The sequence below is a fragment of the Biomphalaria glabrata genome, chromosome 9, assembly GCF_947242115.1.
Source record: "Biomphalaria glabrata chromosome 9, xgBioGlab47.1, whole genome shotgun sequence".
Lineage (NCBI taxonomy): Eukaryota > Metazoa > Mollusca > Gastropoda > Planorbidae > Biomphalaria > Biomphalaria glabrata.
In genome coordinates this window covers 46,198,573-46,223,599 of record NC_074719.1, presented here as the reverse complement: position 1 = coordinate 46,223,599, position 25,027 = coordinate 46,198,573, and the positions used below count along the sequence as shown (strand labels likewise).

The window sequence follows — 25,027 nt, the reverse complement described above, 5'->3', positions numbered from 1 at the left end:
TCATAAACCCATAACATAGTCCTCTCCAGTGAGTGTCGACATTCAGGTCAGAAGATCTTCACTACTAGTCAAAGTCTTTTACCTCGCCTCGAACCGCCCCCAAAGATCAGACCACTCCAGTGGCTGTTGACATTCAGAGGTGAACAACTTCACACTACCACCGCCCAAAAGAAAGTCATTCATAACACTGGACAATGATTTACATGGAATGTGGATAGAGGAAATCCATTCAGCACTATTCAACAATCTGTTTCCTTAAACTATTGGCCAGATTTTTACGCCAAGAAAAGCCGAAAAGACTTCACAGTTCAGCTAATTGGACACAGTGCGATCTTCACGTCAATCAACATTAAAAACAATACAAATAATGAGTGTAAGACGTATATAAATGTACATTGCGTTCGCATCGTTCTAGTATCTTATATATTATCTTATATATTACAGACGTTACGTCAATCTAGTATCTTATATATTACAGACATTACTTCAATCGAGTATCTTATATATTACAGACGTTACTTCAATCTAGTATCTTATATATTACAGACGCTACTTCAATCTAGTATCTTATATATTACAGAGGCTACTTCAATCTAGTATCTTATATATTACAGACGTTACTTCAAAAAAGAAGATAATGGAAATTTTGTTAATGTTATGTATATAGTTAAAAACAAATAAGGTAATTCCGAATCTCTGACCTACTTTATAAAGTCACGTGACTGTGGCAATAATGGCAATATCTTCCTATGACAAGATGTAGATCTAGATTTAGTGCTAGCCTAGCTCTAGTAGTCCTACTAAATAATCATAAAAATTAGTGAATTATTGTAACATACTTTTCATTACTTAAGGATGTCTAGATCTAGACTATTTCATGTTTAAATTACAATGAAATCAATGAGGTCATTATGTTAACAACACACCCACGTGACTGAGAAGAGATCCGGAACTACCTCATTTAGCTCCAAACTACATGCATCCTTTTTTTTTTTTTTAAATTAAATGAGAATAACAATATTAATCATGGCCTAGCTAAGGAACGACTTTATAAGCTTTTAGTCATGGGTGCAGTGCATGTGTTTTAAACCACTCGCAAAGCCCAGTCGTAATGAGAGGAGAACATGACCAGAAGTGTGTACGTTACCGCGCGAGGGGCAGTTGGCAGTGTGTTAGGAACAAGTGCACTTAAAACAGACCAGATTTTTTTTGGTTGCCAAAATAAGCAAGGAAAGGAAATAATAAATATTGCTATTGCTATTCCACTTTCTCAAGATATTAATAGATACGCAAACAATAAGAAAAAAAGTGAAAGGAGAGTCTAAGTACAAAAAAAAAAAAAAGTTGCGACAAGAAGAACATTACGTAGAATGACGCGGTTAGCAACAACACTACGGTAATTCTTATTATTATTTAATAGGAAGATATCCACGTGGTCCACAGCAGACGATCGAGAGATAATAAAGTATTTGCTTCCCTGCGATGGGCTGACACGATGGTTACACATTAGCATTTAGTTCTACTTCCACAAAATCAACGTTTTTTTTTTTTGTTGACTCAACTTTTTAACCTTTGTGTTTCATTCACTAAACCCATTGCTTCCCTTTTTTTTTTCTTCACAATTTCTCTTCTTCACACAAGCATTACCTCCCTTACATAAACATTACCCAACTCACTAAAGCGTAGCACACCAACTCAAACCTTGAGAGAAACAAATGTAGCAATGATGGGGGAGCTCGTGATGGGGAAGCGGGGATACCGATATCTGAGATGGAAAAAAAAAGGGGGGGGCGGAGAGAGAAAGAATGTGTCCCGATAAGTCGTAGTGCTTTTTTTTTTTCCAAGCATTCCTAAACTAAAAAAAAAAATGTACTATCCACGCATGTAGGCTAGGAGACATACAACAAAAAAAATGTGTCAGTCCTCGTCATTGAAAGTTAGAAGAAAAATTAGGACACCACGAAGCGGGAAAGGGGGGGCAGCGACGGTGGAAGGTGTGAAATGTCGTCTGCACGAGGAGATCCAGTCGACAACTCCCATGCCCGTTACACTGGGGGGGGGGGGGGGGCGAGCACGCAGACGGTTTTAAAGTAAGGGGGCGGTAACTCGTGCGGCCCCAGACGTAATGGATAGTCTCGAGCAGGAGTGGAATTTCAAGGCGAGTGCCCCGTCAAGTTATGTGGTTCGCAGGGTGAGGAACTTGTAAGTGCCGAGTAAGTACATTTGTTGTAGAAACATGACGTGTGCCCGTGTGCGTTCGTGGGGGGGGGGGGATGTCATTAGTGAAGTCGTTTGTCAGCCGGTGATAGGTAGGGCATTGCGATGAGAAACAGCAAGCAGACAGTGTAGTTAACAGATGTCACATCGACAGGGGGATGCTGACATGCCCACCCGTAAAGCGTGACATCTACATTACTATTTAGGCCGTGTAGCGCAAACAGCACGGCGGACTTGTGGCAGATAGTTGACATTAAACCTGGCGAGAGAGAATTGAGTGCTAGACTAAGTGCTTCCGAGTAGATCTATGATTCGTGGATAGCCTGGATTGAAAGATAGGTTTAAGCTTAAACATTCCTGATAGAGCTATGAACACGATGCTTTGAGTGAGATAAATGACATAATATGGAGCAGGGCCGGCATTACGAATTGCTTGCGAGGCTCCTCTTCTAATTTAAAAAAAAAATAGCTATTACTATTAATTAGATCATTATATCAACATGCATAGGAAGCAAATCAAACGCAATAGGCGCCAGTGGTTTAATTAATTAAAGTTACATCAATCGTACGATACACTGAATAAGTTAACCCTTTAAGTCCTACATTTCCGCCTGTAAGAAGAGACTGTTAGCGATATGCTAAATGTAAAATTGCGGGGGGCCCAATATGGAGCAATCGGTCTACGGCCGTCCCTGGGAATAACCTATGCAACATTAAACCGCATATTGCGTCTCTGTTAAGCCGTGAAATAAAGTATTTTGTCTACAATAAACTAAATGATTAAAGTTATTTTCCTGCATGGCTAGATAAACTCAGAACATGCACCTAATATTACAACTTGCATCTTTTTTGTGCTAATAATCTATTTAAAAAAAACAAACAGATCAAGATGACATTATTCCGAACTTAATTAATTTAAAAGTAGACTCGATCTACATATGTCAGAACGCAGTGAACTATAAATAGTACCAGAAATGATAACTTTATCAGTAGTACTAAAAATATGAGTTCAAGTGTGTAGTTCACTTTGAACAACAAAAAGCCAACATTTTTTTTAGATACATTTACAATAAACACTAAACAGGTGCAGGCCAACAAGCTTCAATGATGTTTTCTGTAGATAACCATTACAGTTTTATTTTCTTAACATTGTGAGTATAACAGGTCACTAAGGCGTGGTGAGACATGTATACAACACATTTCTCAGAGCACAGATATTCATTTTCTCTACACCGTATTAATATCAACAAGTCTTTGCAGATAAATACCACGCAAAAAGCAATACTGTAGAGACAATATAAAAAAAAAATAAACATAACACGTAAGATCTACTAGGCTTCCTAAAGAAAACATTCTACACCGTCCGGCTCTCAAGTTCACGGTGAACAAAAAAAACAAAAGTAAATTAGACCTAGGTTTAATTGCTTAGACAAGATTCTATCATTCTATCACAGTGTGCGTCTATACCTGCACCCCAAGGCCTGGTGGACATTCTCTGAAATTTCTGAACTTAATGTTTGTCATTTCTTGTTTTGTTTCATTGTCTTGATCAGACGTTCGTATTTTTACCTAGACTAAGAAATGTGCTCAACATTCTAGTCAAACATAAAATAACGTCTGCATGCATATAGACATCTCAGTCTATAAAAAAAAGTCCATCTCCATTGGGATTCGAACCTTGAGCGCGTGCATTTAACAACAATGAACTGTCAGTATTTGTAAATACTTCCCTATCTCCCTACCCTTACCCCCCCCCCACCCCAATAAAAACAACACACACACAAATAAATAGTTCGTCGAATGAGTAAAACCAATGCCCCCCCCCAACGCCCTTGACTCCCCAAATTCCCCATCGAGTTATTAAAAAAAAAAGTAAAAGTTCCCCTTTCAGACCTTGTCGTCTATACGACAGATGATGTAAAGGTCATCTGTTTCCAACTCAACCAAAATCCTTCTAATAAAAAACGTCACATGTCTATTTTTATTTCGTGAGATAACTTTTGTGTTTTTCATTCATCAAGACCTCCTCACTGCACCCTAAACTATGGGCGTCGTTACACAATGAGAGTATAAAAAACACTTCACACACATCGAGTATATATATATATATGTGTATATATCTGTAACAAGACAGAAGAGGGAAGTCATAGGTACTGTACTCGGAAATTGTTCTTATTCATACAGTATGGCATTTAAGAAATGCAGAAATTTGTGGGTTAAAAAAAAAAAAAATCAGATTGAACAGAACTAAGAATTGAATTCGGTACGTTCGGATCTACCGTTGCATTCTAGCACCTGACCACTTGTATTCTCTTTTCAATGTGTCATCCACTTTATCAGAATAAGAAAACATGTAATCTGATAAGATTTATTGTAAACTAATAGACCGAGGCCTTAATGATGGGTTAGCCTGTTGTACAATGGACCCCATCCATCAATCGTAAACAAACAACATTTAGCCACGTGATTCTCTATCTCTTCTATACAAATTACGATCTAATTTTTAATACACTGGCTACCAAGTGTTTTTATCAATATTATCACATGACTAAATGTTGTTTGTTTACGATTGGTGAATGAGGTCCATTCACCAGTCACAATCTGTGGACCGACTATCCCCCCTGTCTTTTGCCAGGATTTGAGTCCCTTACCTTAACAGAGCCGCCCATTCCGTAACGTCATCACTATTTTTATCTGCCTCTCCTTGGAAACTATTACAATTCTACCTCATTCAGAAGGAGGAGGTCAATACAATAAGCAGACTCATTTTGAAGACGGCCGATCCTAAATATACGAACTACGAACGTATCTGTTACCAAGTAGAAACACTTTTTTTTTTTTTTTTTACATATAGGGACAACAGTAAATTAATTAAGTAAGCCCTCATATCTAGCAGCGTGTTGATGTAGAAAAGATTTGGGTATTTATGAATAAAGGAATACATGACAAGGAATACATTTAAAAAAAAAAGACAATAAAAAATATTTTTAAAAAATTATTAAAAAACAAATTTAGCCCAAACCGGGTATCGAACTCGTGATCAACACACCGTCAGCTACTTGAATGAACTATTCTACCAATTAGGTCAGCGGATATTGTATTAAAAAAATAATTATTATTTCTTGGTACCTTCATCACACAATCGGATTTAGAATTCTTAAAGGGAAACTCCGATAATATTCAAATTTTAGTTACTGACATAACATTTTATCATTTTTTATTTAAATGCTTAGAAGAACCTTGTCACCATTTATATTTTAATAAATAAGACAGTAAATTCTAGACATCACAATAAATAAAGAAATTCTCTATGAGATTTTGTTTTCAGATTAGGCATACGTCACTTTCCTCAACAATACTGAATGGGAAACTAGATCTAACCAATCGTATCACTTCATTCATACAGTGGCTGTTAGGCTTAGTCACGGCCTAGACTATAGTAGCTATGGTTACACTATGGTACATGGTTAGGGTACAGTTATATATATATAGATCTAACAGCGATAGGATAACCGACTCGAGGAAAAAAATAAACATTTTTATCTAGACCCCTCCCTATCCCAAAAAGTAAATAGCTCGTGTGTCAGACTGATTCTAACAAACTGGTCAGTGTAAGGCTAGCCTAGGCTACGTGTAGTCCGTCACGACAAGACAACCAAGCGATAGTGTTTGTTGTGTGAGTGGTCAGGCGAGAAAATCACACTGCCTTGGTTATTCATGCATGTAAATCTACTCTTAAAGCGTATTTTTTGTCTTTGCTTACAAGAGCTAGATCTAAATGCATAGACCTAAATCTATTCCTTTTACGAGAGTGTAAACTTTACTGTATAAGTTTTCCGTAATACAGTAAGTCAATAGATTAAATTAATAAGTTTGTGTGACGTCACATAGAAACCTGGTGAAAATCTGACCACTTTGGATGCGCAGAAACATTACTTCAGAAAAAAAAAACACCAATTACCCTAAGTTTTTAATTGAAAATAAAATAACAAGAATAATATATTCATTTTATGTAAATCAAAACAAAATACATTAAAAAATCATCAAAAGCAGCAAAATTTCCCTTTGACAAATTGTCCGCATGTTGTTCTAGATTTAGACTAAAGTGTTAGTATCAAAATCAAGACGTGGTGACTATATTAGATTTACGTACAAATATAAGCAAAGCTTAGATAATCTATCAATAACCTTTAGGCAGCTTTAAGTTTAATAACCAATTCAGCTAGGGGTACACCACGACTGATTACGTAATGTTTTATGTAACTTCAATTTATAGTCAATTTTTTTTTTTTACTCTGAAAAATTATAGCACTCAAACTAGAGTTGTCCCCTTGCGGCAAACGAGTTAACATTAACATTAACTGTTAAATATCTAGAAAAATATTTAGAGCCTTCTTTGAGATTAGCGGCCAGGCTCCGCCCTCCATGAAGTTTTGACTAGAGGTGTTGTAAACAACTAAAATGAAACTCAAACTCAAACGTGCAAACGCAAGCCAATAAAAAGACGTCGTTTTTTTTCTGCGCGTGAGCTAATATTCTATGAACTTTGCCCTTCGCCTAAATTGTACAGCCACTTCAGGGCGTCCCCACCTTTTAACTTACTAAGTGTGTTTCACTTAGCAATAGGTCAGAGGCGCACGTCTATACAGAAAAACTAAACCGTGAAAAAGATCAACCTGAAGTGTTGGCCTATATCGCCCCACGTCACTGTAAAAAAAAAAAAGTTCCCCTTTCAGACCTTGGGGCAGATGATGTAAAGGTCATCTGTTTCTGTGGCCTACGGTCAACGAGACTGTCATGTGGCCAGCACAACGACCAACCGCATTTAGTTTTCCCCAACTAATGTCAGGTACCCATTAGAGATGCTTGGACTCAGAGGCGCCCTAAGATCCCGATATTAAAAATCCCTGTCTTCACAAGGATTCGAACCCGGGACCCCCGGTTCGGAAGTCAAGCGCTTTACCGCTCAGCCACCGCGCCTCTCACGTCACTGTTGTGTGCTCACAAGTATCGCTACAATTTAGGTCAACATAATCGCACGACTACCTTTTTCTTATTACCAGTGTCACATTTTTTTTTTTACTTTGCTTGGTCGACGATTTTCACACCTGCCATGACAGTGCGAACATCTTAACACCAGCGCCATTTGATTTTCTTACGTGCATTTGAAGTATAGAGTACGTCTGTAATGTTCTTTTGTTTTATCACTTTACGACTTGTAGAAAAAAAAAGGTCTTTCAAATTTGCATAAAAATTCAATACACGAGTTTACTTCCTAACATTTATTATTCCTAAGATCATTTAAAAATAAAGTATCCAAAACTAAAAGGACACCGAAATATTCTCTTATTTAACAAGAATATTGAATTTTTTTTTTATTTACAAAAGAAAGGAAATAAAACAGAGGCACAAAGAAAGTATTCATTATAAGAGAGTTTGTATTCTCACACAAACTCAGAGATTGCCCACGATGGGTCCGCAATGCGGGTAAAAAAAAAAAAAGGCAAGTTTCGATATTTTCAGCACGAATACCAGAAGCTATGGACTACAAACTACTAACAGCAACAATCCAAGCTCTAACTATAAGAAATAGTCATTTAAAGCATGGTCACCAGCGTGAACATTTTTTTTTTAACATTTAGACCGAGAGATGAGTCCTGAAGAGTGTGTACTATTTTTTTTAAAGAACATGCATACACAAAGATGTGTATTGAGCAACACATTAGAGTCCAGACTTCAACCGAGACCAGTCGTTTAGAGTAAGCCTGACTGCTGACCCGTGACGAGGGGTCACTTGCCACGTTGCAGGTCTGCAGTCAGGCCTTACTCTAACGATTGGTCTTGGTTCAATTCTCAAAGCACTGTAGCTAAGGGCTCTCGTCACTCTTGATTAAGAATGCATTAGCAAGAAAAACAGTAAAAAAATTTAAAAAATTATTTAAAAAAACAATAACAACAACAACAAAGCGTATATTAAGTGTAACTATACATATATTAGACATAAATGAATATCACTTAGTTTGAATCACTCATGTAACTAAATTTGTAATAGATGTAGACTACTTTGTAGACTAAGAATAATAAATCTGTGCGATTAGAAATATTTGTACTACGGTAATTGCTTTAATTTAGCACAGTTTCGTGCCTTTCGCTTTCTCAATGCGCTATGATCCTATCACTGCTGACATTGTTTACATGAGTAGCTTGAAGGATTCCCCATTGACTAAAGGACGTGAATGTTGCAATGTTATGTGTCGTGTGTAAACAAAGCCACTCACGAATGTGGCGTTATAGTGTTGGGAGCTGTTTATGGTTATAAGTGTAGCGTTTTTAGTTAACTTGTCAGGCCCAGTTGAAAAAAAAAAGGGGGGGGGGTATCTTTTAATGTTACCGTAATCACTTTTTAAATGAATAAAAGAAAAACGTGTCCACTCACGAGCTCAAGCCTCCTCAATGGGACGAACTAGAACTTATACCACCACTATCTATCAAGTACGATTTCTTTCCTCTTATTCGATACCAAACTAAATCATTAATTACCAGTAGTTAATATATAATAACAATTTAAAAAAAAATGTATTCTTGTGTTGTCAGGTACAAGAAATATTTGTGCAAAATGTTTACTTGATCAGAGATTGAGTGTGGGTGAAATAACGGCTACAAAACTTTTGTTTTTCAGAGTGAGTGAGTGAGTGAGTTGATCATAAGCTTATCAAAACGTAAACGCCACAAAAAGTGTCCCAGTATTTATTATTAATGTATTTTTCACCTATATCAGAATTGGCTAAAACTCTCCCCAGGCAGTGGCGTAGCTAGGGTGGGGGGAGGGGAGGGGGAGATTCCCGGGCCTCCACTTAATGGGGTCCCCTTAATGAGTGTTTTTTTTTTACAATAAAAAATAAATATTACGCAAAATGCAGGGGGCCCCCCCAAACGATGGAAAATTCCTAGCTACGCCCCTGCACCCAGGGTTATCACCGTTGTAATTCTCTTGGTCATTGTCCCCCACCTTTAGATGTGTGTTGACATGAGGCAGGAGCTGGCGCGAGTCATCACTACCCTCCTCACCTGCAGCCTCCTCCTCACCGACGTGCGGGCTGACTGGAGACCCAACATTGTGGTCATAGTGGCCGATGACCTGGGCTACCACGACGTCGGCTACCACGGCGCCAAAATCAGGTAAGAGCTTGCCATCGTACAAACAAGACGCCTTAACCCACCGGCTACGCCCGATACTTCGATCTCGAGCAGCCGACAATGAAAGCCAAATTCAGGGGACTGTATCGATATAGTGGGAGGCGAGAGTTAATACAAAATATGAAAATTCTAATTTAATCCAATGGTTGTAGTCTCCCCTAGCTGTTTCTTCACTGCCCCTAACAAAACATGAATCAATTTAACTCTTTTATCTGCGTAATTATTTCCCCCCTTCTGACAGAATAGTTCTTTTTTTTTTCTTCACATTTGACATTCTACCCTGTTATGATAAAACGTTGACAGCATCTTTCTTTGTCATCAGAAAACGTTTCTTTTTGGTATAAAATTAGAGGAGAATGCATGCCCTTTTTATAAAACTCAAAATTAAAGTTTATGAAAATCAAATATTAATTGAATTTAATGGGGGTCAAATCAACGAAGCCAATTAATTAATTATTGGTAATTACTTTTTTTTATATAATAAAAAGCCTTGTCTTCGAGTCTGAAGATCAATGCAAAGCTTCAACTTGATCCGAGAATGTGAAGTGGGAGAAATGATGTGTAATAAAAAATGTGTACCAGACAGGAGTCAATGAGTTAATATAAGCTTTGTACAAAAACAAAACAAACTAATAATAATAGAAGCACTGAAGGGAAGTAACTCTTCTCTACTCCAAGGACCAATAATGTCTTAAGGAATGGGGCTTGAGTAGGTTTAAGAAATGGATGCAAATGTAAACATCTGGGATAGACTTACGTACTATTTGAAGTAATACCTCACACACACACTTCTCCCACATACACACCTCTCTCTCTCTCTCACACACACACCAACTTGCACAAAAAGCTAAGATAAAAGACGTCTTCGAGAATTACAATTTCTGTAGGACAATCCCAAACCGGTTCACAATAGCCCTTCCCCCGCGGCCCCCCCCCCCCAATACATTGCACCCTAGTCTGAGAAACGATGATGTATTGTGATCTTTCCATTGAATTGTATTTCTATTGGGACGCGGCCGATTTCAATCGTGCTTCAACACCTACACATTCACACCCTTTGATGATCTGATGTTTAGGAAGAAAACAAAAATAAAACTTTTAGTGTGAAGAGTTCTGTCGGGAGCAGACGAGACTACAACCAAGTGCGTTCGACCTATTGGTAGTCTCAATAAACTTTCACGTCTGCTGTGTTCACGCTCACATTCAGTGTACAGATAAGAAGCAAATAGAGTGTACAGATAAGAACCCCACATAGTGTACACACACACACAAAATACTGTTTGGTACTTCTGTAATCCTCATCAAAAACTCTGGATACGAGCTACGTGGCTGCAGGCCCATGCGCACTTAAGTATCTAGACACATTCTTGACAAGTCCCCCCCCCCTCCCCATACCTGTGCGACTAATCCAGGTTAAACTTACTAGCAAACTGGAGAATTTCAGAAATGTCAGAATTCATGGGGTCCTTTAGATGACTAGACTTGATAAAAAAAATCTCTATTTGATAAATATATTTTTGATAGACAGCTGTCTATTTGGTAGTAAATTTTTGATATAACTATCTCTATTCGATAATACACTTCTGAAGAAAGCTTTCTATTTAGTGAAATACAATACTGAAGAAAGCTCTTTATTTAGTGAAATACAATACTGAAGAAAGCTCTTTATTTAGTGAAATACACTTCTGAAGAAAGCTCTTTATTTAGTGAAATACACTTCTGAAGAAAGCTCTTTATTTAGTGAAATACACTTCTGAAGAAAGCTCTCTATTTAGTGAAATACACTTCTGAAGAAAGCTCTCTATTTAGTGAAATACACTTCTGAAGAAAGCTCTCTATTTAGTGAACTAATGCACCTTTATCGTAAACAACTTTAAGCAGGTCACTGTTACCTAGAAATCTTCTATCAACTCACTCTGTCTGTCTGTCTGTCTGTCTGTCTGGTACTCATGTTGTACACGTGATTTCTCCCACTTCCCATTCTCGGATCAAGTTGAAACTTTGCACAATTATTTATTGCTTCAAACTATCCATGAACCAATCAAAATAATTAAAACAAGAAAAACACTTCAAATACTTTTTTAAAAAGCTTATACGGAGTGTAATTGTATCAATGAGCTTGGACCAGTCGTGTCATGAAATGTGTTAATAGATCTAACAAGAATAAATCTGTGCGACTAGAATCTCTTTGTACCAATTGTTTTTTTTTTTTTTTTTGTGTAGTGCTATTTCATGCTCTTAGCTTTCTCAAAGCGATATGATCCTATCACTTGCCTGGACCAGTTGGGAAAGGTTGGGGGGGGGGGGGTATCTTGTGAATGTAACCGTGATCACTTTTTTTTTTAATGCATAAAAAATAATTTTAGACTTGAATTCAAACTCGGGACTTGAGCCTCCTCAATGGGACTTATTTATCTCACACCACCATATCTGTCAAGTACGAATACTTTCCTTTTGCTCAATACCAAACAAAAACAATTAACCACCAATGGTTAATTAGCGAGCACAAACACTGTAACAGACAGACAGAGTGAGTTGATATAAGCGTTGTAACAATCATCCTGCTTGATATAGAAAAAAAGAGGATATAAATGTAACAGTATTGAGAGATATGTTGTAGATGTGCGGTTCTTTCCCTTATATAAGCTTTTTTTTTCTTTTGAACATATATTTTTTAAATTTTGTTTGTTATTGTACCGGTACGTGATTGTATGTGATTCATACATTAAGAATTTTGTTATGAATTCACTATCCAGCACAGTGTGATCAGCGAACAGGAAGAAGACACTGGTTTGAGAATTTTCCTTTAAAACGATGTTTTGAAAAGTCGACAACTTGGCCCTTTCTAGTTCGCCCTAACGGATTGTAAAACTTAATGTAAGGCATGACGTTGGTGCGCTAATGAGCTCTGCTCACTCATCAAGCCTACTCACTAATTAGGAACCTGCTAATCAAGCCAATTCCCCGCTTACACAAAATCAAACTTCAGTTTAGTACACTCGATAAATACTCGCCTCCATGCCCGCATGAAATCCCTTAAAATTTTTTTTATTATGTCCACAAGTCAAGACATTGAAACACGTGAACAGGTGCAGACAATAAAATGTACGCTGTAATCAGCCACTGCAGTTGTTTTTTTTTTCTCAGCCCCCAGACATTCTTTGCATTGAATTAATTTTCTTTCTAAAAGTTAGTTATAAAATTACCCGAGAGCGCGTGAAGTGAGCTGCACGCTGCGTATCTACTAGGATGTTGATAAGCTTCAATCAGAGACGCTCCAAGCATCAGAACAATGTTTCTCAAACTGTGGAACGTGTTGACTGGGGGGGGGGGGGGGGCAAGTTGACTAAAGATCCAGGGACTTTTTGACTAGGGGGCCTGTTGACTATGGGTAGAGGCCCGTGTTGACCCGGGGGGGGGGCAAGTTGACTAAGGGTCCAGGGAATTTTTGACTAAGGGGCCTGTTGACTATGGGTAGAGGCCCGTATTGACCGGTTGGGGGGGGGGCGTTTTGACTAAGAGTCCAGGGACTTTTAGACTAGGGGGGCCTGTTGACTATGGGTAGAGGCCCGTGTTGACTAGGGTAGACGGGCGTTTTGACTAGAGGGCGTGTTGACTGGGTGGGGGCGTGCTGAAGTTGAATGTATTTTTCAATAAAAACGAACAAAAAGTTGTATTAATAGTGTAGTTAGCCCCCTTTAAATCCCATCTGACTCTGAACCATTTAAAATGACAATTTTAGTTTCAAAAATGTAAATAACCCAGTTAAATCTTAAAAGGCGTCGTTTCTTCTGTTAAGTAGGACTCTAAAGAACTTATGCGGATGGGCGACAGGTTTCTGCAACAAAGACCGGCGTCTGCAATAAAAATCGACCCCAAAAAAAGTTTCTTGTAAAAAGACATTTCCAACAACCCCTCTAACGCGATTCCTCTCCACTTTCTCGTGTCAGATCAGTCGAATTTCTCCTGATTGTCAAATGTCGTTGAGTTGACGACACTTATGCAGGACAAAAATACAGACTCTCTATAAAACGTATTTTTAAAAAAAAAGGAAGTTGCTCTTTAAGACAATCACGCCCATTACAGACGTACGTGCGCTAGATGCACTTGGAATGTCGCTCGCATCTCAGTACCAGTCAGTGAAGTCTCCTCGGCTCAATGTGCATGTGATTTCAACACTAGAACGAATAGCGCGCTCTAGACGCCAAGAGAATGCAATGCCGCAGCTCAAATGAAATGTTGAAAAACTCTTGACGTTAAAGGGGGGGGGGGGAAGGGGGGGGGGGGAGCGAGAACGATATTTTTTGTTTGTTTGTTTGTTCGATAAAAGTTTGAGAAACACTGCGTTAGGTTAAACGAGAGTCTTGGTTTATTTTGGTGTCGACGAACTTAACGTCTGGGTCTTTCTCCCTTTTCTTTTACATAGCAAAAGTGTCAGCACTGACCTTGACACAATTTGAGAAATGTAAACTTTACAATCAAATGATTTCTTGTTTCGTTTCTCAGAACCCCCAATATCGATCGATTGGCTAAAGAAGGAGTTCGCCTGGAGAACTATTACGTACAGCCGGTGTGTACACCGAGCCGGAGTCAGCTGATGACAGGGAGGTACTCTATACACACAGGTAGGGACCTACATTGGTACACACGATTCGTATCGCCAAGAGTTTTTGTGTGTTCAGAGCACCGGGACAGTGAAAGAAGCGCTCATGAAGGTTCGTCAGGGAGAAAGCTGATAGGACAACGCAATGGAGTAGACAGAGACCTGACTCCTGATGCGCCGATGAGGGCGGCGTCTGAAAAGGAGGGTTGAAGAGCCTTAGTTGTGCATGCCTTGTAGCCATTCTTAACCACAGACCAAGAGTTAGATCTAAATAAATGCCCAAAATCATTCAGTAGTGTGAACAATGTTGATACTTGTGTAACGTCGTGAGAATGTGTTCACAACATTGGTGTGTGTGCTGTTGTCTGTGTTGTCAATCGATGCTGCGTCTTTATATCAGGTTTATAGGTTTTGGACATCCTAGGTTCATCAACTCTATCATCACTTACAACATCCATAACTTCAATTATCAATTTTAAGATCCATAATTTGATTAACTCCCCATCATCAATGTCAACATCCATAATTTGAACAACTCCTCATCATCAATTTCCAACGTCTCCATTTCCAGGGCTCCAGCATGGAGTAATCATGCCAACGCAACCCAGCGCCCTGCCGCTAGACTCCCCAACCCTGGCTGACAAACTCAAGGAGGTGGGCTACACAACGCTGGCAGTGGGCAAGTGGCACCTGGGGCACTACATGAAGAAGTACTTGCCCACACGTCGGGGCTTCGACAGATTCTTTGGCTTTTACATGGGGAGTCTGGACCATTACACACACAGGTAACACTCGGGGCGGGGGGGGGGCGTTTTTTTTTTGTTCCTACCTGGTCAATGAGCATTTCTAATTTAAGTCATAGCAAGTCATGGTCATTTATAAGTATATTTCTAATTCAAGTCATAGCTGGCAAGTCATGGACTTTCAGGAGTATATTTCTAAGTTATACTTAGCAACTTCTTTGAAACTGATATAATAGGAGTACATTGTTACATGTTACTATTTAATGTGATTTCATAAAAACACTATTCCTTCATCTCTCGCAGCCGCTGCATGTATCGCCGCTGTGCCGTGGACCTCCACGACGACACGCCTACGACTTTCCGGAACGTCTTCAACGAAAGCGGAGTCTACTCCACGCAACTGTTCACCAGGAAAGCGGTGGACTTGATCAATGCGCACAGCAGAAAGAAGCCGTTCTTCCTACACCTGGCCTATCAGGCTGTGCACACACCATTACAGGTGAGGGTTAGATGGTAGGAGTGAGACACGCCCGATGTAGAACAACAAGGTGGTCAGTGATTTTATAGGAGCCCTCAAAAGGTTTTAAGTTTCATCGGTATAATATACTATGGTCTAAATCAGTGATGCCCAACCTTACTCATCCTGCGGGCCATTTATATTTCCGACACTCGTGTCGCGGGCCACATGACCGATAAGGTACAAAAAAACGAAATGAAATTGACTTGAAACTTTTTTATTAGAAACTTATATTAATGATTAGACACTGGAAGTTTTTCTTTTTTTAATCGTCGGAAAGTGGCTTCCTTTCTCTACTTCAAATGTGAGCCACATTGTAGCTAGTTTTACCACCGACTCGTTTTCTTTTCTCTTTTTCATAACTTTCCCCATCAATCCTTCAATCTCTCGAAGTAGTTAAACAATCTTTTATTTGCGGCTCATACCAAGAGTGCCGTCATATTTGTTCATAATACTGTTATACATGTGGTTGTTTTTTTTTAAATATCCACATTTTATTTATAAATCAAATATGTTGGCATATTATCATGTTTCAATAGCAAAGATCCGTTCACTTTTCCTGGTAAATTCTACATTTAGAGTCCCGTGTCGTAAACGAAAAATGATAAAGGTCATGTTACAAACCTATCAGAGAAAAGTGAGAGCCCTAACATTTGTAAAAATACATTTTTCAACCTTTTTTTTATGAAGGGGGAATTGTCTACAATTTGTGCTGACGTATAAGCGGGCCGGATAGAACCACGTCGCGGGCCGGATCTGGCCCGCGGGCCGTACTTTGGGCACCACTGGTCTAAATTACCACCTTCCCACGGGTCTGCACAAAACAAAATGGAAATTAACACCTATGTAAAATGTTATACTTGTTTCGGATGTTTCTTCAGAGTTGAAGATAATTTACTTCCTAGTTCAAACCTCCCGCAGGACGACGGGGATGGGGAGCGGGCAGGGTTTAAAACCAGGACCATCGATATATCCGAGCGACAGTCCAGAGCGTAAACCGCACGACCAGGCAGCCATCCTCTTGCTTTCCCCGAAGCATTGACAAGATCTCTACCTGCTAGTATAGAGGCGAGACAAGTCGTTACAGAAGGCCTGAACACTGGCCTGCGACGTCACAGCCTGTGGGCAGTTTAGACCAAGGTGGACAAATCTTGTGTGGTGCCCCAACAGATTAAGGGATAGGTGAAGGTGAATTATGAAAGTGGTGCCCCAACAGACTTAAAGGTAGATTAGGAAAGTGGTGCCCCAACAGACTAAGGGATAGGTGAAGGTGAATTACGAAAATGGTGCCCCAACAGACTAAGGGATAGGTGAAGGTGAATTAAGAAAGTGGTGCCCCAACAGACTAAGGGATAGGTGAAGGTGAATTACGAAAGTGGTGCTACAACAGACTAAGGGATAGGTGAAGGTGGATTACGAAAGTGGTGCCCCAACAGACTAAGGGATAGGTGAAGGTGAATTACGAAAGTGGTGCCCCAACAGACTAAGGGATAGGTGAAGGTGAATTACGAAAGTGGTGCCCCAACAGACTAAGGAATAGGTGAAGGTGGATTACGAAAGTGGTGCCCCAACAGACTAAGGGATAGGTGAAGGTGGATTACGAAAGTGGTGCCCCAACAGACTTGAAGGTGAATTATGAAAGTGGTGCCTCAACAGACGAAGGTGAATTATGAAAGTGGTGCCTCAACAGACGAAGGTGAATTATGAAAGTGGTGCTCCAACAGACGAAGGTGAATTATGAAAGTGGTGCCTCAACAGACTTGAAGGTGAATTATGAAAGTGTTGCCTCAACAGACGAAGGTGAATTATGAAAGTGGTGCCCCAACAGACGAAGGTGAATTATGAAAGTGGTGCCTCAACAGACTTGAAGGTGAATTATGAAAGTGTTGCCTCAACAGACGAAGGTGAATTATGAAAGTGGTGCCTCAACAGACGAAGGTGAATTATGAAAGTGGTGCCTCAACAGACTTGAAGGTGAATTATGAAAGTGTTGCCTCAACAGACGAAGGTGAATTATGAAAGTGGTGCCTCAACAGACGAAGGTGAATTATGAAAGTGGTGCCCCAACAGACGAAGGTGAATTATGAAAGTGGTGCCTCAACAGACTTGAAGGTGAATTATGAAAGTGTTGCCTCAACAGACGAAGGTGAATTATGAAAGTGGTGCCTCAACAGACGAAGGTGAATTATGAAAGTGGTGCCCCAACAGACGAAGGTGAATTATGAAAGTGGTGCCTCAACAGACTTGAAGGTGAATTATGAAAGTGTTGCCTCAACAGACGAAGGTGAATTATGAAAGTGGTGCCCCAACAGAAGAAGGTGAATTATGAAAGTGGTGCCTCAACAGACTTGAAGGTGAATTATGAAAGTGTTGCCTCAACAGACGAAGGTGAATTATGAAAGTGGTGCCTCAACAGACGAAGGTGAATTATGAAAGTGGTGCCCCAACAGAATTGAAGGTGAATTACGAAAGTGGTGCCCCAACAGACTTGCAGGTGAATTATGAAAGTGGTGCCCCAACAGACTTGCAGGTGAATTAAGTTCTCTTAGTGTTGAAAGAACGGAAGGAAAGTGTCAGCAAAAGAGTATACATAGTTTCATTCTACATAGTTTCATTCTTGCTCTCACTCTTCACTGCCTAAAAAAACAACTAGCTCTGTGACCAATTCCAAGTCAAGAGACATTAAATCACAAGGACAATTATTTCATTCTTACATTGAAATCCAACGTTTCCAATATTTCCCCACAGGTGCCGAAAAAGTACACCAAATATTACTCCAAACTAATGCGCCCCAAGAGGCGACTGTATGCAGCGATGACCACGGCCATGGATGAAGGAGTCGGACAAGTGGTCAACGCCATCAAACGTAAAGGGCTTTGGAAGAACACAGGTAGCCTTTGACTTGAACTGTTAATGGACACACACATTTTCTTTTTTTCAGTTCATTCAGTCAAATTAAAAGTAAGCCATAAGTCAATTCTCTTATACTGTACAGCCGCTTCTTCAAAAGAGAAGACTATAATTTAAGCTAAACTTAAAGTTCCCCTTTCAGACCTTGCGATATATAGGGCAGATGATGTAAAGGTCATGTTTCTGTGGTCCACGGTTAACGAGAGTGTCAAGTGGCCAGCGCAACGACCAACCGACTTTACTCTTCCCCGACTAGAGCTTGGTGGACTCATTGGCGCCCCCTTTTCAAAAATCCCAATCTTCACAAGGATTCGAACCCGGAACCCTCGGTCCGCAAGGCAAACACTTTACCACTCAGCCACCGCGCCTATTAAGCGTACCTTGTGTTAATCGAGTCGTGCACGTTAACTTAACACTCTACTAAGTCACTGGTTTTCCTGGCTGATTCATGCACCCCGCACCATGCTCTAATGGCACCAGGGAAGTAGGAGCACTTGTACGAATTTGTCCTAGCGTATGGAACAGCTTCTCAGCGCAAACTCACTTTATGTTTCCATAAGAAACCGAAGGCCAGGTTATTAAACGAATAACAGAGGAGAGGCGCTGAATTACTTCGTGACTTGAGGAACAAAACAACAACAAAAATGCCATATGATCGATTTTTATATGTTAACGATTTAAAGGCTCTTGCGGGACACTGCACCTTGGACAGCCACATTGAAATTCTTTACAGAATCCCAAGACAGGACGGTAGAATGACAAGACAAGACGGTAGAATACGGTAGAATGACAAGACAAGACGGTAGAATGACAAGACAAGACGGTAGAATGACAAGACAAGACGGTAGAATGACAAGACAAGACGGTAGAATCCCAAGACAAGACGGTAGAATCCCAAGACAGGACGGTAGAATGACAAGACAGGACGGTAGAATGACAAGACAAGACGGTAGAATCCCAAGACAAGACGGTAGAATGACAAGACAAGACGGTAGAATCCCAAGACAAGACGGTAGAATGACAAGACAAGACGGTAGAATCCCAAGACAAGACGGTAGAATCCCAAGACAGGACGGTAGAATGACAAGACAAGACGGTAGAATCCCAAGACAAGACGGTAGAATGACAAGACAAGACGGTAGAATCCCAAGACAAGACGGTAGAATGACAAGACAAGACGGTAGAATCCCAAGACAAGACGGTAGAATCCCAAGACAGGACGGTAGAATGACAAGACAAGACGGTAGAATCCCAAGACAAGACGGTAGAATGACAAGACAAGACGGTAGAATGACAAGACAAGACGGTAGAATCCCAAGACAGGACGGTAGAATCACAAGACAAGACGGTAGAATCCCAAGACGAGACGGTAGAATCCCAAGACGAGACGGTAGAATCCCAAGACGAGACGGTAGAATCCCAAGACGAGACGGTAGAATCCCAAGACGAGACGGTAGAATCCCAAGACGAGACGGTAGAATCCCAAGACAAGATGGTAGAATCCCAAGACGAGACGGTAGAATCCCAAGACAAGACGGTAGAATCCCAAGACAAGACGGTAGAATCCCAAGACGAGACGTTAGAAATCCCAAAACAAGACGGTAGAATCCCAAGACAAGGCGTGAAACAGACCTATCTAGTTTCTATTCTATGACTACAACTTCAGAAAACGCTATACTCAACAGGGCTAGGATGGACGCTTGTGTTCAAACTAACTCGTAGGAGGCGCCAAGGAATGTTTTCTGAAGACAATCGTAACATGCACCGCCTCCCTTCTTTATTTCTCTAAACTAGTTTATGCGGTTACAACTTTTCTATTTACATGGACCACAGCAAACAAAAACTTCTAACAGACGTTCTCTTTGAAAATCTAATTATTGAGAACAACCCCCTCCCCCCCAAAAAAAAACCCAACAACAACCCAACAACATACGGTACCTTGACCCCTAGCTCTCTACTCCAGCCTCCCCACTACCCCCCCCCCCCCAAGACCCATTTAACTATTGCACTGGTCCACACGGGTATAGCTTTATTACACGGAACATACACGCTCGTATCACATGACACTCACAACATTCCGCATGTGTTACATGTTCACATTTTTGAAAGTACACTAGCTGCCCATTCTGGAGGGCACTAAAAAACAATGTTAAGATTTAATCCACTTATATTTCTACTTATATTTTCCCACAGTGTTGGTATTCACCACAGACAATGGCGCCAACCCCGGTCATGGGGGCTCCAATTTCCCCTTACGGGGTAAGAAGAACCAGTTTTTTGAAGGTGGCATCAAGGGCGTGGCCTTCGTAGCAAGTCCTCTGCTTAAAGTCAAGGTACGGAATCACCTTCATTGAAATATGCAATCATTAAAACCAAGACTACCAGGGACAAACATAAGGTGTCCAGTCATTAAATAACATGGCTGGGTTACATCTTGTGGTACCAAATAATAGTTCTGAAATCAACAATTTTAGCAGAAAACTATAAACAATGCCCTTCTGGTGGAGTTAAGGAAAAAATGTCAAATAACTTCTTCTTCTTCTAGCCAGCTTTTTGCTGCTGAGCTGTGAGCTCTTTTGCAGACTGTGCCAAGGAAAACTAGTGTGCTGTTCTCTTCAGTTGTTCAGCACTGCCGTACGGGGGTGTTAGTTATGTTGGGCTGAAATGGTAGTAGGATCTGCCTAAGTTGGATTAGGAAGGGTCACTCAAAGAGGAGTCAAATAAATTAAGATACATCTGTATCTATAATTGATTCTTTAACTCCTTCTCTCCTAACTGACGTTGATTCCACCAGAATGTGGTAAATAATTACGGAGAGAAAGAGTTAATATGTAGTAGATATAAATGACTTGCGTGTGTGTGTTTTTTTTTAGCTGCAAAGTGCACATTGAAAGAGACAAGAAAATAAACTAAACACAGAAACAAACAAACAAGCAAACATTGCAAAGCTTACAGTAACTTCATTTCAGTGTGTGTGTGTGTAAAAATTGTCAAGTAATCAATTTCGGTCTGATATTGCTTAAGTATTGGCACCACTACAAATGTTCAAGTCATTCAAGTAGTGCTTCCACAGACCACTATTAATATGTATCACGTTTCTCTCTAGAACTACATCAACAGGGGCCTGATGCATGTGTCGGATTGGTTCCCTACTCTCATACATGTGGCAGGAGGGAACCTTAGAGGAACCAAAAATGTATCAGGCATCAATCAATGGAACACAATCAGCAAACATCAACCTTCCAAAAGACACATGATACTGCACGGCATTGACCCCATGGATACAGTCCTTTCAACAACATTTACAAGGTATAGCACATTGTCTAGATACATCACATCACTGTAAAGTTTGGCCACATTATTGTCTGGATACACAACATCGCTGTAAAGTTAGACCACATTATTGTCTAGATACACCACATCACTGTAAAGTTAGACCACATTATAGTCTAGATACACAACATCGCTGTAAAGTTAGACCACATTATTGTCTAGATACACCACATCACTGTAAAGTAAGACCACATTTATTGTCTAGATACACAACATTGCTGTACAGTCTAGTCTAGTTACACCACATCCCTGTCTCAGAATGATCAAATGTAAATAGCTCTTAGTGCCTGCCATTTTGTTCTTTACAGTTTCAACAAGACTTTTGACATCAGAATGGCAGCAGCTTTAAGAATTGGAGACTACAAGCTGATCACAGGGGCAAGTAAGTCTTTGACTGAACAACAAACTATCCACAGAGAGTCCTCATATTTTTAGATTAGTCTAAACAATTAAAAACCACTTTTAAGTTCCTCCTCATAATTCAACTTACTCAAAACTAGGAGAATTAATGAGATCTACTTAAGATTTGTCCGAAGTAATACATTTGTTTGACTATCCAAAGAGTGTCAGGCAAACAGGTTTCAGTTCAAACTATTTACTAGGGGAGGTTATCTCGCAAACACAGGTGGTCTCACACACACACATTTACCAACAATACTATAGTGTTTCCATAGGATAGATTGTACACCTTTGAAACAACCCAGCAAACCTAAGACAGAACTCAGAGACAACAACCTTTGGCAATACAAGTAAAACAAGAAAAAACATAAAAAAATACATTTTTACAACAACGCTTATATTAAGTGTAAATTGTATCAATTAGTTTCGATCGGTCATGTAATAGATCTAGACCAGGGGTTCTCAACCTGTGGGTCGCGGCCCTCTTGGGGGTCGAATGACGATTTGCCAGGGGTCGCCTAAGACCATCGAAAATATTAATTGTTATTGTCTATTCTTCTATTGCTGTATGTCTGTGTGTGGGGAGGGGGGTCGCAGCAGAGTGGGGGTTTGTAAAAAGGGGTCGCCGAGCTTAAAAGGTTGAGAACTGCTGATCTAGACCAACAATATTTTTACCAATAGTTTTTCTTTAGCGCTAATTCATGCTTTAAGCTTTCTCAATGCGCTATGATCCTAATATGTATAAGCCTAATTCTTAGTCAACTAGCTCCTAAATATATAACCCTAATCCTAACGTATTCCCTCTTCGCTTCTCTAGCTAACAAGGCAAGCAAACACAAGAAAATATTCAAGCCCTCCTCACTCGTTAAGCTGTACCACATCGGGCGTGACCCCAAGGAGCAACACAACATAGCCCAGTACCACATGGCCAGGGTCAAGGAGATGCTGCAGGTACTGCAGGCGTACTACAAGACCTCGGTGCCAGTGACCTATCCCTTAAGTGACATAGTGCAGCCACGCAACAGCGCCTGGGGTCCATGGAGATAACAGTGGAACAAATCATGAAACCCCCCAACCCAACCCAACATACCACTAACACTCACGGATATTGCCATGCAAAGTTGATTAATGACAGAAACCCAGAGCCAGAAACCCAGAAACTGTTCCAGTTCTGACAGTCAAAAAGGCCAAAGAGGAGAAAATATTTCAAGTGAGGCTTTCCAGAGCTCAAGTGCAAAGCTAATCCAAGCAAACCTCACCGGCTAATCATCCAAAACTCTTATTAGACAAAACCGCTTTTAACGGCGAATATTGCGTAGGTTTTAATTATGTGTTGAATGTTGCAAACTTGTTTCACAAAGATGGGTGTATGATTAGCAAGTGTCTCTGAGCAATTAGTCACAGTCACTTTCAGGTAATACAAAAGGGTAAAGAGACCCTGGGTAATTTCCCCCTGTGACGAGATGTTAATTAGTTAATATATGGCTTGTTTATTTATGTCTAGGGGAAATTTTATTAATTTTATCCCGCTCACACATAAGATTTTGTACAGGCACACCGCAACTAACAGCAAGAACAGACCAATATTATAAGTTCATAAATAAGAATAATTTAATGAATGAAAGTTTACAAAGGAAAGTGATCAAATAAAATTATAATTAAGAAAATAAAAGAAGTAAAGGTGCTAATATCTAAAATAACTGCTCATCATGGATTGCTAATTATTGAGTGATTGGAGGAGAAGAATGTTCCTATGTCTGCTACTTATTTTTCTTAGCTGCTAGCTCCTGGGTCGTCTTCTGGCGGTCGTAGGACTGGCACTCAGAAGGATGAGTCATCCGGCTCTGTCTTAGGACGTCGGCTCGGGATATTCTCTATGCTGTAGGCAAGCTGGCTCTAGGGTGAGGCCACTGCCTGTTTAGCAATAGAGATGGTTGGTGCTGCAGACTAAGTTGTAGTGGGACGATCTCTCAGCTGTGATCTCTAGCTCGTAGAGAGCCGTGCTAACTCAACACCAGTTTATCTTCTGCTGCGAAGGGTGCTCTAGTCTGTCGGCATTAGGCAATAACTATTGGGCAGTGGACAGTTTGGGCCGGGTACTGGGCAGATGATACTGGGCAGTATAGGACACTGTGGACACTGGGCAATATGTTAAGGCCAAGGACAGTAGGCAATGCCTTCTTGCTAACAGGTATGTAATTGGGGGGGGGGTGTATCTGGTGTGGTCTGCCTCGGTTACAGCTTTCTATGAAGATCTGGTAGTTGTAGCAATCGTGTGTAGTAACCAGGGGTAGCAATCAGGGGTAGCAATCAGGCCGTTTGTCCCTAATGAAACCTCACAACTAAACTTCCTAACAGAGGAGACTGTGTGAATCCTAGCGGGCCTAACTTGGAATGCTTTGGTCCCTCTCTATATATAGATGGGACTTTTCGTTTAACGGGTGGGGAAGAAAGCTAGCTGATTTTCTCACATGTATCGATGTACCGGAGATGTCAGGCGTCAGGTCAGATTTATGGTCAATATTCGTTGCCTACCGTGAGAGTAAAGTCTTAAGCGAATATGTATCTGTCCAGCCCGAGTGCAATGCTATTCTTAGAGCGATGCGTATCCTGCGGGGGGGGGGGGGGGGGGGATAGGTGTGAAAAGTTATTAGGCCGCGGCGTGTAGCGCGGGTGCAGCGACTTCATAGTGTCACCTGTCCAGCGGTCAATAATTAAAAGTTAGCCCTAGAGAAGCTAGTTAATGTTTTATGTCGAGATTCGTCCCGTGAGAAACGTGCGAGGGGGGATAAATCCTACAAGAAATTAGTTATGGGTGGACAAGAAAATAATTGTTTAAGTTAAAAATTAAAGTTTCTCACGGTTTGCTGGGAAAAACTAAAATGAACTTTTGTATGCAAGTTTCGTATCGTCACATACCCACCCACTTAAAAAGTATTCGCAGAATACTATTAGTACTTGCATATAAGTTTCATTTGAGCTTTGTCGTTGTCCAGTCTAATTGTCCTAAGAGAAAAAAAATGAATCTGAATTCGAGGACCGGTTCGTAAGGAAGATTGGGCGTCCAGGTATCCGTTTTAAGTCTAATTTCGATCCCACCGTGGACTG

At 40.3% G+C, this 25,027-nt stretch overlaps 2 protein-coding genes across 7 annotated transcripts in view; one reads left to right on the top strand and one right to left on the bottom strand.

The window, feature by feature from the left end:
* The window catches only part of LOC106071845 (valine--tRNA ligase-like), a 71,289-nt gene that overhangs the window by 23,190 nt on the left and 23,072 nt on the right, over positions 1 to 25,027 (bottom strand). The gene's annotated exons all lie outside the window — the stretch shown is intronic.
* LOC106071851 (arylsulfatase B-like) lies at positions 2,076 to 23,368 on the top strand. Of its 4 annotated transcripts, none has more exons than XM_056040778.1 (10): positions 2,076 to 2,213; positions 9,233 to 9,396; positions 13,921 to 14,039; positions 14,589 to 14,802; positions 15,064 to 15,259; positions 18,026 to 18,167; positions 20,381 to 20,520; positions 21,294 to 21,496; positions 21,829 to 21,902; positions 22,737 to 23,368. In XM_056040778.1, exons 2-10 carry the CDS (start codon positions 9,233 to 9,235, stop codon positions 22,964 to 22,966), a joined length of 1,482 nt encoding a protein of 493 aa, XP_055896753.1. In that variant the 5' UTR covers positions 2,076 to 2,213; the 3' UTR covers positions 22,967 to 23,368. The 4 variants fall into 4 exon arrangements, with proteins under 4 accessions (XP_055896753.1, XP_055896754.1, XP_055896755.1 ...); XM_056040779.1 differs by having other exon boundaries at positions 2,083 to 2,202; XM_056040777.1 differs by lacking the exon at positions 2,076 to 2,213 and adding an exon at positions 8,584 to 8,709.

Coding starts and splice junctions, on each gene's coding strand:
- LOC106071851 (XM_056040777.1), top strand. CDS start 8,671: ATGGGACGAACTAGAACTTATACCACCACTATCTATCAA. Junction 20,521..21,293: donor GTCCTCTGCTTAAAGTCAAG/GTACGGAATCAC, acceptor GTTTCTCTCTAG/AACTACATCAACAGGGGCCT. Junction 21,903..22,736: donor CAAGCTGATCACAGGGGCAA/GTAAGTCTTTGA, acceptor TCGCTTCTCTAG/CTAACAAGGCAAGCAAACAC.